This window comes from Passer montanus, unplaced genomic scaffold (assembly GCF_014805655.1).
Source record: "Passer montanus isolate IOZ18808 unplaced genomic scaffold, ASM1480565v1 scaffold21, whole genome shotgun sequence".
NCBI lineage: Eukaryota > Metazoa > Chordata > Aves > Passeriformes > Passeridae > Passer > Passer montanus.
This window is the reverse complement of record NW_024366703.1, coordinates 10,741,448-10,755,495: the sequence shown is the minus strand read 5'-3', so window position 1 is coordinate 10,755,495 and position 14,048 is coordinate 10,741,448. Positions and strand designations below refer to the sequence as shown.

Genomic DNA, 14,048 nt, shown 5'->3' with positions numbered 1-14,048 from the left:
AAGATTCACAGTTGTTTGACTTTTGATCTGTGTGGCAACTAGCTCGACCACCTGCACTGGGTTTGAGCAGTTACTGAGCTTGCTTTGTACCAGCTTATGAACACAGCAAGCCTTTGACACCAGAACAAGCCGATGTGTGAATACACCAATTTACAATGTAAATACAGGGTCCAACAATATGGGCATCTTTAATGACCAAATGTGTAAAGTGCATATATTGTTTACTGATTATATCATTAAATAAAACAGATGGCTCATATTCTCCATCCACCTACAGTGGATTAAAACACAATGGTGTAATAGTCTGGTAAACTAGTAATGTGAAACATTGCTTTGTACTGGTGTAGTAGCATGAATAGCTGTTCACAAACGAGCTACAAAGCTCCACTGCCACCAGGAGTAATTAGCTTAAGGCTGTACTGAAAGAATGCTACCTTCACAATCAACACGTGTGTGCCATTCATGCTGGAAACTGAAAAATACAGCGGTGACAGAAAGTAGCAAGGAAGTTTCTTGGCATGGATAAAGTAGACCATATGCTTCCCAACATCCAGGCAAGATTGGACACACTTAGAATCATGTTTCTCTCACAATTCCCTATTTAAACACATTATTTGCGGCCATGATAAGCATGTCAGAGAAACAACAGTGGGTTTTTTTCACTTGCACAAGCATTTTTATCAGGAGGAAGGTGGGGAGTTGGTGCAAAAATAATTTTAAGATGCAATTTTTTTCTTAAAGAAGAAAAATTAATGTTGCAATCTTAAACTATCAGTAGATCTACAAAATAAGTAAAAGAAAATATGAAGACTTTGCCCTAACTCACAGATGTTACAAGAACTTTCTGGGTTACACTTTGGTTAATATAAAAAATTTCAGGCTAAACAAGTGCTCTAAGGTAATAAATGCTACACATTGAGATCCTGCACAAACTATTTTAGAGCTACACAAATGTGGAGAACATAAATACCAATATTTATGGCAAAATAGTTTTTCTCAGTCTTTCTAATTTTTCCCAATTTCCTCATTGACTTTTCTTTGCTTTCTTAGTTAGATTCAAGTCAAAGAGCCATAGAATGGCTTGGGTTGGATTTCCATATTAGTTAAAGAGCCAGTCAGAATTTGGAAATTTTCATCCTTCCTATCACCAAGTCGACTAAACAATCTCTCACTGTATGGTTACACTTTCTCATTCATGACTTTTTTATTCTTCTGAGAGCTCCTCAGCAGGTTAGTGATGTGCGAACATTTCTTCTGCAGAGTTTTAGAGGTCTAATACAACACATTACATGCTACCAGGGATATAAATTTTTCCTCAGTTTTGGTATTGTCCCACAGCAGCACTAATTTATCTGTAACAAACTGAGTGATACCCCAAAGTCATAATTTATTGCTTTATTTGTAAAGCTACAATAATAACAGCAACAGCAACTATAAAACACCACCCTGCCTACCCCAGCCAAGGTTTGCTCAAAATTAAAGAGTTCCTTCTTCAACATTAGGGCTACAGATGAACAAACTATTCACACAACTATGACTTGCAGGCTCAGGTCCTGGGTTTTGAGGCAGAACATCACTGACTGAGTTGAAGATAAATTGCACTCAGCTGAGTTTTCATTTTCCCAGTTTTTGGTCACTTAATCTCTTATTAGCCAGAAGTCCAACCTACTACTAAGAACTAGACTGAAGCCAGTCTAAAAGATGAGCTAATAAGGATAAGGTACTGATATCACAGCAGTTTTATACCAGTTTGATCACTTCATTGTTTTCTTAAAGATAAAGCTCTTAGTGTGCAATCAGAATCGTGCTGGAAAGCCAAATTAACTTTGCTTTTATTAAAAGTCAACAATTTCAATCAAGGGTGGCAAGAAAAGTGCCAAGTGCCACAGAAATCATACTCAGAAGGCACAAAGGAGCTCTTTTACCTGACAGAAGATGAAGCAAATCAATCTGTATTCCTCCATTTCTTTTCAAACACTATCTCTGTCCAAAATACTGGTGTGTCAATGGGCAAGGGTGGGAGAAATAAGTTAAAATCCTGTTTGTTAGACACAATTACTGTTCTTTTTCTTTAAGTGTTTAGGAAGTGCTACCAAAAAAGTAAAATCTCGATCTTTTGTAATTTTGTCTTGCAAATGTTGCTTTCAGTCACCGTACTATACAGTCTAGTTTTAGTCCATATATGCAACTTTATGGGAATTATTTAATTTTGGTGTCTCTATTTGCAACGCTCCAGGACACACACATATGAAGATACTGTTTGGAAAGTCTGAGCTTCCAGGATTTGCCTATTAGAACAAAAATCCAACTCTTCTATTTTTACATTCCTGTATCCCATCAAAAGGCTTGGCTTGATGAAAACTTGAACTGTAATTTAATTCTGTACACTCTTATTTATGGTGTCTAATTCTTGAAAAGTTGAGCAGACATTTCTTTGCACAGTACAAGTCACCAGAAAATGCCTCACATGCGCTTGCACATAAAACTTCTCTGTCTACCCATGAAAAAGGATTTGAGCTAAACATTAGGGAAAATTTGGAAATATCTGATTGAAGAGATGGGGAATGTTGATCAGTGGAGAACAGGCCAAACAAATATCTGTCAGGATTAAAAGAGGGTCAGTCAATCTTGCTTTAACACAAAGTGATGAACTTTATTGAAATAACTTCCAAGGTTTAACATTTCCTTTGTTAAATATATGGATTAAAAGGAAGTGACCCACTGGCAAGATATCATACATACCTAGTGTTCAGAAAATGTTACATTCATGAATTTATTACTTAAACACTCTGCAGTAAATGGAATGTGTAAAATTCAACCTATATTGTTCTTCCACATTATAGTGTGAGTAGTGTCAAGAACATGATCCCTAATCAACTACTGGTCTTAAAGAGTTTGACTTAATTGATTTCTGAAAAGTTGTCTCCAATTATTTCAGCTATTACCAATGCTAGATTTTGCTAACAGTTCCTCTCCTTCACATAAACAACTGTACCATATCCAAAACATGTTCACTACCTTCACTATTCCTGAATATCACACCAGAGAGAACTCATCCTACAGGAACCTCCTTGCACCTACTGCAGGAAAGCCCTGCACTGCTTATGCAGATATAAGGCATGGCTTCTCAAGGAAGCATATTGTGGCCTACCTGCTGTGGTTCAGACAGGACAATGCTGGCTGTGAAATGCCTTTTGTTTCACTCATGACACTGTGAACCTTTTTAGGCTCTAGCTGCTTAATGGTAGACAACATTCCCAGTGCAGAAAACAACCACAAAGGGTTACACGATACCTAACCTATCATGATGCTTTACATTGTTGGTATATGCAGTCTAGGACTAGCTAGGATAATTATCCATTGGGATCCTGCTTTCCTGCAGAAACACAACTGTGTGTTAATGTTCTTTCCAGCTGTTCAGCTGGACATGAGTAGACAGAAGGGGAGCAAATGAGATAGCAATTCCAGATGATAGAAAAGAGGGAATGGAGGGGACAGAACAAAGACCATTGTACACTTCAAAAAGGAATGGAAAATGAGAATTAGAAATGTGGTCTGAAGAATGCTGAGAACCCTGCTCATAATGGACATAGTGTAGGCAGCCTGACATGTGGATAAAGCTTTCCAACAATCTGAAAAATAAAACAATGCTACCATATAAATGCTCTTACCTCACTGAATGAGGGCCATCCCCTTCTAAAGCTGCCTGGGCACAAGGAGATTAAAACACTGACTTATTTTATCCTATGCATTTAAGTTACTAGATGTGAAGATCAATCGTGATGTTCCTTTTTTCTTCCAGGTTTGAAGAAAACTTAACTCTGCATCACTTAGGTTGTTAGAGATGAAGGTTTGCAAAGGCTACGGTGGCATTAAACTAATCCCAGCTACATGCCTGCAATGTTGAAATTGGTCCCTTTTTAAGGCATTCAGTGCCTGTGGCCTGGAACTCTCCACGTACACTGATGGCTGGTGGTTAAATAGCGGCTCAAAAGACTTCTGCACCCTCCATGGTGCATGAGCTGAACAGTGTTTCTAACACTGAACAGAAGTAGGGCAAGATTTTTCAGAGGAATTGTGGAAACAGCACAGAAACAACACTGTCTAAGAAAGACGAGTAAGGTCTAGAAAATGGTTTTCCATTGATTATTAAAAATAAGAAATGCATCTTACATGCATCAGATTACATCATACCTAAACTAAGGACAGGGAACCCACATTGTCCCATACTATTTTAAAATATTTGCTGCTCAGACCTAGAGGTACATTTCCTGTTTTTTGGTTGGACTCCTAATGATGAAGAGTGCTCACCCTTGGGAATTTTGCTGACGACACATTTATGTTTTCCAGATGTTTTGTCCATCACTTCAACAAAGAAACAAGGTTTCTTTTTAAAGTCAGAGACAAAGCAAGGAACAACTAGGTACTAATTAATGCCAAGGTTTAATCTGGAATAACAAGCAGTATGTTCCTCATACAAGGACCAGATTGTGATTAACAGCACCACAGAGTTTACCAGTTTCCTTCTGAAAAGATTCAACACTTCATAATTGATAAAGGTTAGCTGCATAACAAAACACAAATGTACAATAACATAAGAACCAAGTAACTATATTAAATGCTTAAAAGTCAAGAAAATTATATAAAAAATGTTATTATATTGACAGTAACAAGCACTAAAATATGCTATGCATACTTTACAGCTTCCAGTTAATAACAGAAATATTAAGGACATGGTTTGCAAGGAGCACAATAAAACCTGTGTTGCCCCAACAGATGACCCAGAATCATTCTGCCACCTACTCGCCCCATTCAGTTTCCCTCAAGTTAAGGGAATTGCTCCTCTGGTCTAAGTTAACCATATGCTTAAATGTGCTCCCGAATGAAGGTCTAAATTACTGAAGTATACAGCTGGAGCTGTAAATATTCAACATGGAGCAGACATTTTGCTTGAGGATTTACCATTTCAATCATTTTTCAGTGTAGAAATATATCTGGAAGTAAAAATAGAAATATATGTACAAAAAAGTTGCTGAAACAATACTCAAACTTCTTTTGGCTTGAGACCAAATATCCTGGAAAGAGGAACTCCTCTATTAGCATGAAAACAAAACAAATGTAGCTGCATGTTAAACCTCACTCTGGATCCGTGATACAAAACCTGCCTTCAGAAAACTGCAGAGACTCAACAGCCATGGCCAAGTATGACTGAAACAGGCTTTACCTCAGAAGAAAATCAGTTTTTTGTAATGGACTTGTGGGGATGGAAACAGAGATTGGTAGGGAAGTAGGGAAAAAGGCAGTGGTAACACACACTCTTTGTTTGGGTTTGTGTCCCCACAGGGACCTGACTGTCCCTGCTGTTGTTCTAAACATATGGAAATGTGGGCTTTGTAGCAAGCAAGAAGGCAGAACAGACATTCTTAACTTTGCACATCTCTAGGAGCCAGAGCAATAAAGAAGTCCAGTGCATACACTGCTGAATGGCCACGGCCAGGTCAGTGGGTGGAGGCAGAGCACCCTGTGCCCTGCTTCAAGAACTGCCTACACAGTGTCCCCTCAGCCCAATGACCACAACATCACTGCTGAAGCTGTATGAGAACTGCTAGAAAAAAACTGCAATCCAGGGCCAAGCTCTGAAGGCCAATTCTGACAATCACTTCTGCTTAGGACCAGAACCAATGGACACAAGTTGGATGCTGGGAAATTTCAGGGAGATACCTGAAGGATTTGTTTATGTCAGCTACTACTGGAACAGACTGCTCAGACAGACATTGGTATCTTCAGCCTTGCATGTGTTTGAAATGTGACTGGAGTAGAGTCTGAGCAACCTACTCTAATGAGACTTGCTTTGAACAGGAGGTTGGACCAGATGACCCCTAGGGGTCCCTTCCAACCTAAGCTGTCCTACAATTCTGTGAAATGTTGAAAAATAAACTGCAAGGTCTGAAAAAGTAGAACAAATTTTGACTAGCAGTGATGCAAGAAGCAGGACTCCCAGAATTTTCCTGGAAAGAGTGAAAAAGCTTCACCAGAACTCACATTCCATTTCTGACTGCAGTCATATTGATCATGCAGCTGTTGGAAAGTCACATAACTTATTACCTGTGAGCTGAACTGAACCCTTACTGCCTCATTTCTATCAGACAGAGGTAGTGTCTCTGTCCTGCTGGGAATCAAATTTTAAAAGTCTCTTTTATAAATGTAGATGTGTTCATGAGCTTCTCAAAACATCATTGACAACAATCCAGAACACTGAAATCTGAAGATTAAAAGATTATTTTTAGCACAAAAGTTTCCTGGTGGACAAGACAGGATAAAAAGTTGTTCTGGAGTGTAGCAGCCATTCTTCTAAAACATTTTCCCGCAATTGGAAGGGGGTAGACAGAACTTATCTGCTAATTGAAAAAAGGTTCAAATCCACTGAAATTTTTATCTGGTTACTTTTAGGTTTGTTTGTTTCCCACTGGGCTGTGTGTGTGGCTTGGAGACTTTCCAAATTCTTTTCTTATAAGCTTTTCTAGGCTATTGGCTTAGGATATGGGCAAAACTCTGAAGATATTCCAGAACACATTCTTTTCTACTTCTTTCTAGCACACTGTGCACTCCCCAGTTCACACTGGGGTACAGGCCAAGGGATAGAGACCTGAGGCAACCCATTCCAGTGGCTCATGGACAAAAACTGCACACTTCATCTAAACCCAAAAATTAATTCATACTCTAAGTCAATTTTCTGAATGCCCATGTCCCATCACTGCACTCACAACAAAGTATTTCTTCCTAATACCTAATTTAAACATACTCTCTTTCAGTTTAAAGCCATTCCCCCTGATCCTAGTAATGCCATGCCATAAGAGGAATGTATTAGCTTAATAGAACCTAAGTATTTGCTACAGAAAAAAAAAATCATGAAGTATAGGTAGGTAATTTGTATGTGAGAATACCTAAAAACACTTATTACAAAAATACTCTTACCCACACACCCAAAATCTTGTGAGACAAAAACTTCCAATACATAAGGCTGGGCACCTTATTGCTGAAGCAGCAAACTGGGATAGGAAGACTTGTCCCTATTATGCCACTGATTTCCTTAGTGAGCCATGGCCACCTACAAAACCTGTCTCTCCTTTTATTCCCCATCGCCAGAATATTTCATTCACAAACACATGGCCAGGGAATTTAGGTCATACAAAGGCAGTAATTTAGCCCTCTAGCTATCTAAATACATGATCTCTTAATATATTCAGCCAGATTCAAAAGAGATGCTGCTTTACCTTTCCCAGACAGTAAAATTAGAAAGAGTTAGGCATTAATTTGAAGCGCAGAGTTGTTAGCACGGCATATGACTTCAAGCATATCAGCTAATATATATTGTGGGAACAGCCACTATATTGAGCAATGTTCAATTTATCATTACCTTTTCTGTGTAATATTGATGTGGAGATGGTCCTCCAGTGTTTTATTTTATTGGTTCTAGTAATTATGTAAAACATTGTGTGGTGTGTATTGAAGTATGCAGAAATTAGGAAACAACTGCCAATCTGTGCTAATTATATTTCTTGCAGTTGTATTTATCTAATACATGCTGATTTCTTGGGGTCTGTATTTCACGATTATTCTTATAACTAAACAAATTGGGATGATGCTGAGGCTGGGATAATGCTAGACCTTTCTACCCAACAATCACAAACAAATTAAATTCACTGTAGGTCTATCAATTACGTGGTTTTAAACAACATCCTGAGAATAGTCTACCGAAAGCTGCTCTTATGCTTTTGGCACATTTACCTGACCTCAGCTTAAATCCTAACCTGACTTTCTTCTAGATGGGTGACTCAGCTCAGCATTTTTGTGGAAGAAAAAGGAAATCCAGTGCCGTTCTGACACACAGAAACATGCCATCATGGTGTTTGACTACATAATCCTTTTGTCTTCGGAAAAGAAGAGCCCAAGTACATCTCAGAAAGATCATATTTTTCATTTGGCTTATGGAACACTTATAAACTAGGACTCCTAACTGTGATTCCCAAACACAAAACAAAGTCAAAGGTTACAGCATATGTTTTTGTTTCAGCTTCTCCAAATTACTTGCAAATGTATTCAAACACAATATGAGGAGATACTTTATTTTATTGAAAATAACAGACTACAGGGTGCTGCAAAAAAGGCTGGGGTACCTCAAGCATAAACATGGAAAGAATACATTGGTTTAGAAACCCATAAATCCTTATTTGAATCTGCCAACCTGAAAGCCAAGTAAAGCCCGAAAAAACTATTTTTCCTAAATGCTATGTCTGATTAAGCCATACTATTAAATGACAGCTGAACTTTAACATTAATATGATATTATTTAAATAACTGCATGATTTTTTTTACACTAAAATGATGAATGATTTTTGGACAGCTCAATTGACATAAAGCAAGAAACCCCTTTAATGAGATTTGACAAAATGGAGACATATGCAGAATATTCGTTACAGCTCATGTCGCAGAGCCCTTCCGGGGGAGACTTGGGTTTGGTTGGTGTCTTTTCTTTTTCTTCATTTTTTTTTATAGTTTATTTTGATTGTCTACAGCCACTGAACCATCCCTTTCAATTGCCACTTCCTTTCTCCATGGATTTTGAATTTAGCTTGTGTCATTTACATATTACTCTTAATCAGAGAATTTTATATGTTACATTTTGGAACTGGAATTGTAAAAGATCTGTGGAATGAAGGCATCAGGTTCAGTCACTTTAACCTTTGTCAATTTGGTATACAAGGAACTAACAAAGGTATTTTTCTTAGGAGACTTATGGAGAAATAAAGCTTGTGCTAAAGAACAACTTATAAAAATTCCAGTTTCCACGTATCCTAAGCCAAGTGACAAACCAGTAACTCTGCTAAAATTTTCTTCTCTTTCTTTCCTTTTTTTAATAAGCAAAGTGCATTAAGCAAACACACAACATAAAAGCCTGTGGCAAGGGTAATTTCAGACTGAACTCTTCAGAGGATGCACTAAACTCCTTTAAAACTGTGCTTTCTTAGCACCCAGCACTGCTTATTAGAGGGATGCTTTTCTTCTTTAGGAAACTGAATATGTACAGAAATACAGACATCACAGAGAAGCTCAGGTGCTGTTTCACTGGGTAAAGAACACATAACCAGAGGTGCCACTAATTCAAAAAAATCTGTCTGAGAATGCACTGATACAAATTTAAGGGAATAAATAACCAGTGAATAACTCCCTCCCTTCAGTCCCACACAGAGTTTTTGGACATTGAACAATTTTGCTTTTCATATCACCTCATTTTGATCCCAGGGACAATTTTCATAACATTGAAAGCGTGAAAAAAACATGTTAAAACCACAAGGGTTGACAGTGTGTCTGCCCCATCTATTTAGGCAGAACTGATAATTTTAACCTTTTCGCTGCACATAAATTTATGCTGCCCCAAAACATTTACCAATTTTCTCATTTTAACGGGCAAAAAAAACCCCAAAACACAGAAATCACTCAAGAATAGGAAACACAGAAAATCATAATCAAAAAATCTTAATTTTAGAACATTTCTTCCAAACCCCCCCCCAAAGATGAGAAATCATTACACAAGGGCTATCCTTCAGGTTCAGAAAACTCTTTCCAGAGGCATGACAAAGCCTTCTATCATCTAAAGACATTGCACATAGCAGCCTCTGTAAAAAAAAGTCAGGGACAACAGCAAAATGTTGAGATTGAAGTAAAATTGAAAAGAAAGGCACGGAGGGAGAGAAGAAAGAAAGAAAGAGCAGAAATGTCCCTACCTTGGCCTTACCTTCGCAACATTCCCGTCAAAATCCTGGAACTCTTCCCCAGGTTTGCATCTGTTTCTCTAAGCTGGGGAGAAAAGAGTCCCATTAAAGGTAAAAGGCACACGTAGCCCAGTCTGTAAAAAGGACAGGGGTTTCACAGTCATCTCAGCCAGTTAGCTTCAGGGTTAGCACACAACAGGCTCATAAAGACACCAAAGCTCTGAAATTTAAAAATACCTTGTCTTGTTTTCACTTACATAAATATGAAACCCAGGCAAGGGAAGTCATTGAGGCAACAAAGGTGAGTCAGGATAAAGAGCAAAAGCTTTACAAATAAAGGGTTGCAGGTAGAAGCTCTATACATTGGAATCCATAAGTCCCACGTGTATGTGTATTGTTTGTGTACAGTAGTGAAAGGATCAAGGGATGAAGAGACAGCCATGTTCCTGATGCTTTATGAAAAGAAAGACATAGCTTTCTTTCACTGTTTTTCAAAGATTGTAGTTTAAAGAAAGAAACAGAAATACAAAATATATCACTTTAGCAATTCTGTGTAAAACAAATATGTCTATACTGCCCCTTAAATATAAAACTTGTACTGACATTACAGCAGCCACCTCTGGCCTGGGTGCTCAAATGCTTTGTGAATATTATATATACATGTGCAGAAGGAACAGCTGTACAGCAGAAATGCTGGGGTTTTTTTTTAATGTAAGGAACTCTTACTCACTGAAACGACCATTTTTGTAGTTTATTAGGACAAAGGAAACCTACAGTTTACAGCTACACCTAATCAGCTGTCTTGTTCTACATCTCTCAAAATATTGTAAAATAGGTAAAAGATGAAATAGAGTAGATGAAAAGTTATAAAGCAAATGATCTTCATGTTTATTTCTATTTCTTTTTAAAAGGGATTAAAATGTCCCCTCTTTTTTGTGTTTATTAGTGTCCCACAAAAGGAAATCTAGAAATTAGAAGATAATAGGAAGAATGGAGGTACTGTCCTATCACCTCTTTTGCCACTGGCAGCTAGAAGAGAGACATCTTTTGACATTTTAGACATCTTGGAACTAGCACGACATCAAAATCTACTGTAAAAAGATAATGTAATGATTATGACTATTTCAGCTATGAAATAGCAGGGACCACTGTTTCTAACATGCCCCAAAACACAGCTGTGTGTACATACATAAAGACATTCTTCTCCTTGTGAAAGCTGAATATTTACTTTGTCATTATCAAATCAGATTGAAAGGATTACCTGAGTCATTGACTTACTGAAAAAAAACTTTGTTGTAGTAGACAAAATGCATCCTGTATTACAAATCCATCAAAACACTAACACTCCTGCCAAGGAGAGTGGCAGTCTTCCAATAACAAATCACCTTCACCATAACAAACCACTATTATATCTTGAATATTTGAACAGCAGCAATATTAAACCCAGTCTCTATTCTGGAGCACAATACTGTAAATATTTGCTGCTAGATTTAATGCTTATTATTGAAATCAGTAGGTGATATGACAATCAGTGTCACATAACCTTTTTGCATAAATTTCCTCCTTATTCTCCTAAAAGCTATTAAGAAAATACCAAGTAGAAACTGGATAACACCAATCAAGTCTTGCTCTTAGCAATATCATATTCAGTGGGAAGGCTTGCACTAACTCTCAGATCTCTGTAATTATGTGCTATGATGGAACAAAGATGAGTATTATATTCCAGGGAGGCCATTCCCTCATTTTTTCTTGATTCATCTAGACAATTCAAGCTCCAGAAAAGCAGTTTAGCCCGGTTTGACACAAGTAACAGCAGAAAAAACGTCACAATAATTTTTAAAAGGCTCATTAAAAAGCCAAGTTCTTATCTATGCTAGAAGGGAATCTGAAGTACAAATGTATGCTTTACATTGGTCTTTTATTATTCATAAAGATGCATTTAACACTTGGGGCTTCTCCTCCCTTTTCACAGAAAAGTAGCGCTCTTCTTTTTACCATTAAATGTTTGATCCTAAGTTTCCTCTCTTGCTGCAGGATTCTACCTGACAGCTAGAATCAGTGCTGATAGTTAGGAAGGGGAAGCTGAATCTTAGGGGTTTGACAAACTCGTCTAAGCAAGACGACCTCATGTTTTTACGGTAATAAAAAACCCACAAAATAAGCAAAAGAAACATTAAAGAAGAAACAAACACGTACACACATAGTTGGAAGATCTCTAGCTACCTCCCAAGAGAATGCTAAGAAAACACCTTTTCTTCCTGCTCTGGCAGAAGAAAAAAAAAACAAAACGCCACATGAAGAGTTTCAAACTGTAAGTTTGTTTTTATTTAAAACTGAATTATCTGATTGCAGTTCTTCCACCATTTCTTTTCCAATACCAGCACACCACAGAAGTGTGGAATGGAACTGGTGGAATGTGAACCTCTTAACCAGTGTGTGTTTCACAGAACTGCTGTAGTGAAAATATTTTGAAACAGGCTTTGATATTAGCAATGGCAAATCTATGTGGTTTTTAAAGATAATATTAAGAATAATAATGAGAAAACAGGAAGATGAACAAGATGCTGACATTGATATCTTGTCAGCCTTAGACAAGTTTTTAGGCTTTCCTATAAGATATTGCATCTTTTAATGTCCTGTATAATCCAGTTGACCTATTTGACTTGTAGTAGAGCTCTTATCCTTTCTCTTTGCCTTCAGAAGAAAATACGAGTTTTACTCTACAGACAGGAAAATTTCTATATGTAAATTTAACCAGACCATTAAGACATTAACTTATTTACATTTTGATTATAAAAAATAATTTTCCTAGTTTTCTCAACATTGAACTGTTAAAGCTGACCATCATACTCATGTAGCTATTTCATTCCAGAAAACAAGTTTATTCCCTGGTTGATAAGATAATAACTCCACATATTTAATGTGCAGCTATCATGCATTTATAAAGCATCCTCTGTTCTGGTCTTTCAAAATCTCTAGAAAATGAAAAACTAGCTAAATTATCTAAGATCTCCCCTGAATATTCATCTGAGTGTACACAGACAGCTGGAACAGGTAGAGCCATGTGGCTCCACTGGAGAACTTTTCTGAATTCCCTGAAGAAAATATTTTAAGTATTTTTAAGTATTTATGTGGCTCCTGATAAAAAAACTTGTAATTTGAGATCTTCGATTATGACAAGAGTTTTTTTTGCTGCATTTTGGTGGAGTATGTATGTACTACACTTTCCTAGAATATCCTTCTTATTTTTAATCTTGCTCTTTGCATCTTACAGGTTTTGCCTTCAAAGACATTTGCTCCTCAGATGGAAAGCAATGAAAAGGAAAAGTTATGCTAGGAACCATGAGTACCTTGAGTGATCAGAACTACATCCCTGGGATATAGAGGATCAGCAGAACAGATCATGGCATTTATCTCCATTTCCTACATTTTATTTGTCCAGCTAGAAACAGAAAAGCGTTTCAGACTCAGCAGTCACTGGGGATATAAGAAGTGGAAGTGAAATATGACACCAAATTGCCAGAACAAAACTTTGTCAATCCTCACAATTCTTAGTTACATTTAGTGATCTAGCTATATTTAGTGTTTTAAAGTAGCTAATGCCCAGCACTTCAGAAAGCAACTGGTACAGCTGGCAGAAAATGCCACATTAATGCTAATTAAAGTTATCCAAGTGAAGAAACTCCCTGTGACAGATAAAGAAGTTTCTTTGAAGTGCCACTGGTCAGTTAAGAGATGTGTGGGAGAACCTGGCTTTGTAAAAATTGGACACTTGGCAAAGTATCTGAACAACAGGTCACGGACAGAAAGTCCTGGTTCTGTGAGCAGAAACCAGAGCCACAGAGGCTGGGTTCCACATTGAAGGTCAGAGCACTTGTACACACTGGATGGGATGGGCCTCTGAGCATCTCCATTAACTCTGCACAGTGGAGCTGATCCCATGGAAGCCACAGGAGCCAGAAGTGACACAGATAAGTTGCCTTGGCTGCAGAGACAGGGCAGCAGTACCTGCTCCTCACACAAAGCTGCCCGAGGGGCTGTTATTTGCATCTGCTGCTACAAAGAGTAAGGTTGCTCAACTATTAGAAGCTCACTTATGATACTGAACTGTTTCATAGGAAGGCCAAGTAGTCATTGGAATGGACAGTATAAGAAACCCTTCAAAGGACAGAACACTGACCTAACTGTGATAGTGACAGAAAATTTGCTCCCAGCAGCAGATTTGGTGACCACAGTGTGACTCCCCATCAGAGAGACTTGGCAGGATGTGGCCTG

General features: G+C 37.7%; 1 protein-coding gene across 4 annotated transcripts in view; it reads right to left on the bottom strand.

Annotated features, from left to right (window-relative positions):
• The window catches only part of VTI1A (vesicle transport through interaction with t-SNAREs 1A), a 258,947-nt gene that overhangs the window by 89,008 nt on the left and 155,891 nt on the right, over window positions 1-14,048 (bottom strand). For 2 of the 4 annotated variants that reach the window (XM_039708805.1, XM_039708806.1), the window contains one exon: window positions 9,786-9,858. In XM_039708805.1, coding sequence (XP_039564739.1) covers window positions 9,793-9,858 — 66 coding nt within the window. In that variant the 3' untranslated portion in view covers window positions 9,786-9,792. The remainder of the gene's footprint in view (window positions 1-9,785; window positions 9,859-14,048) is intronic. The other 2 variants (XM_039708803.1, XM_039708804.1) reach the window with 1 other exon arrangement.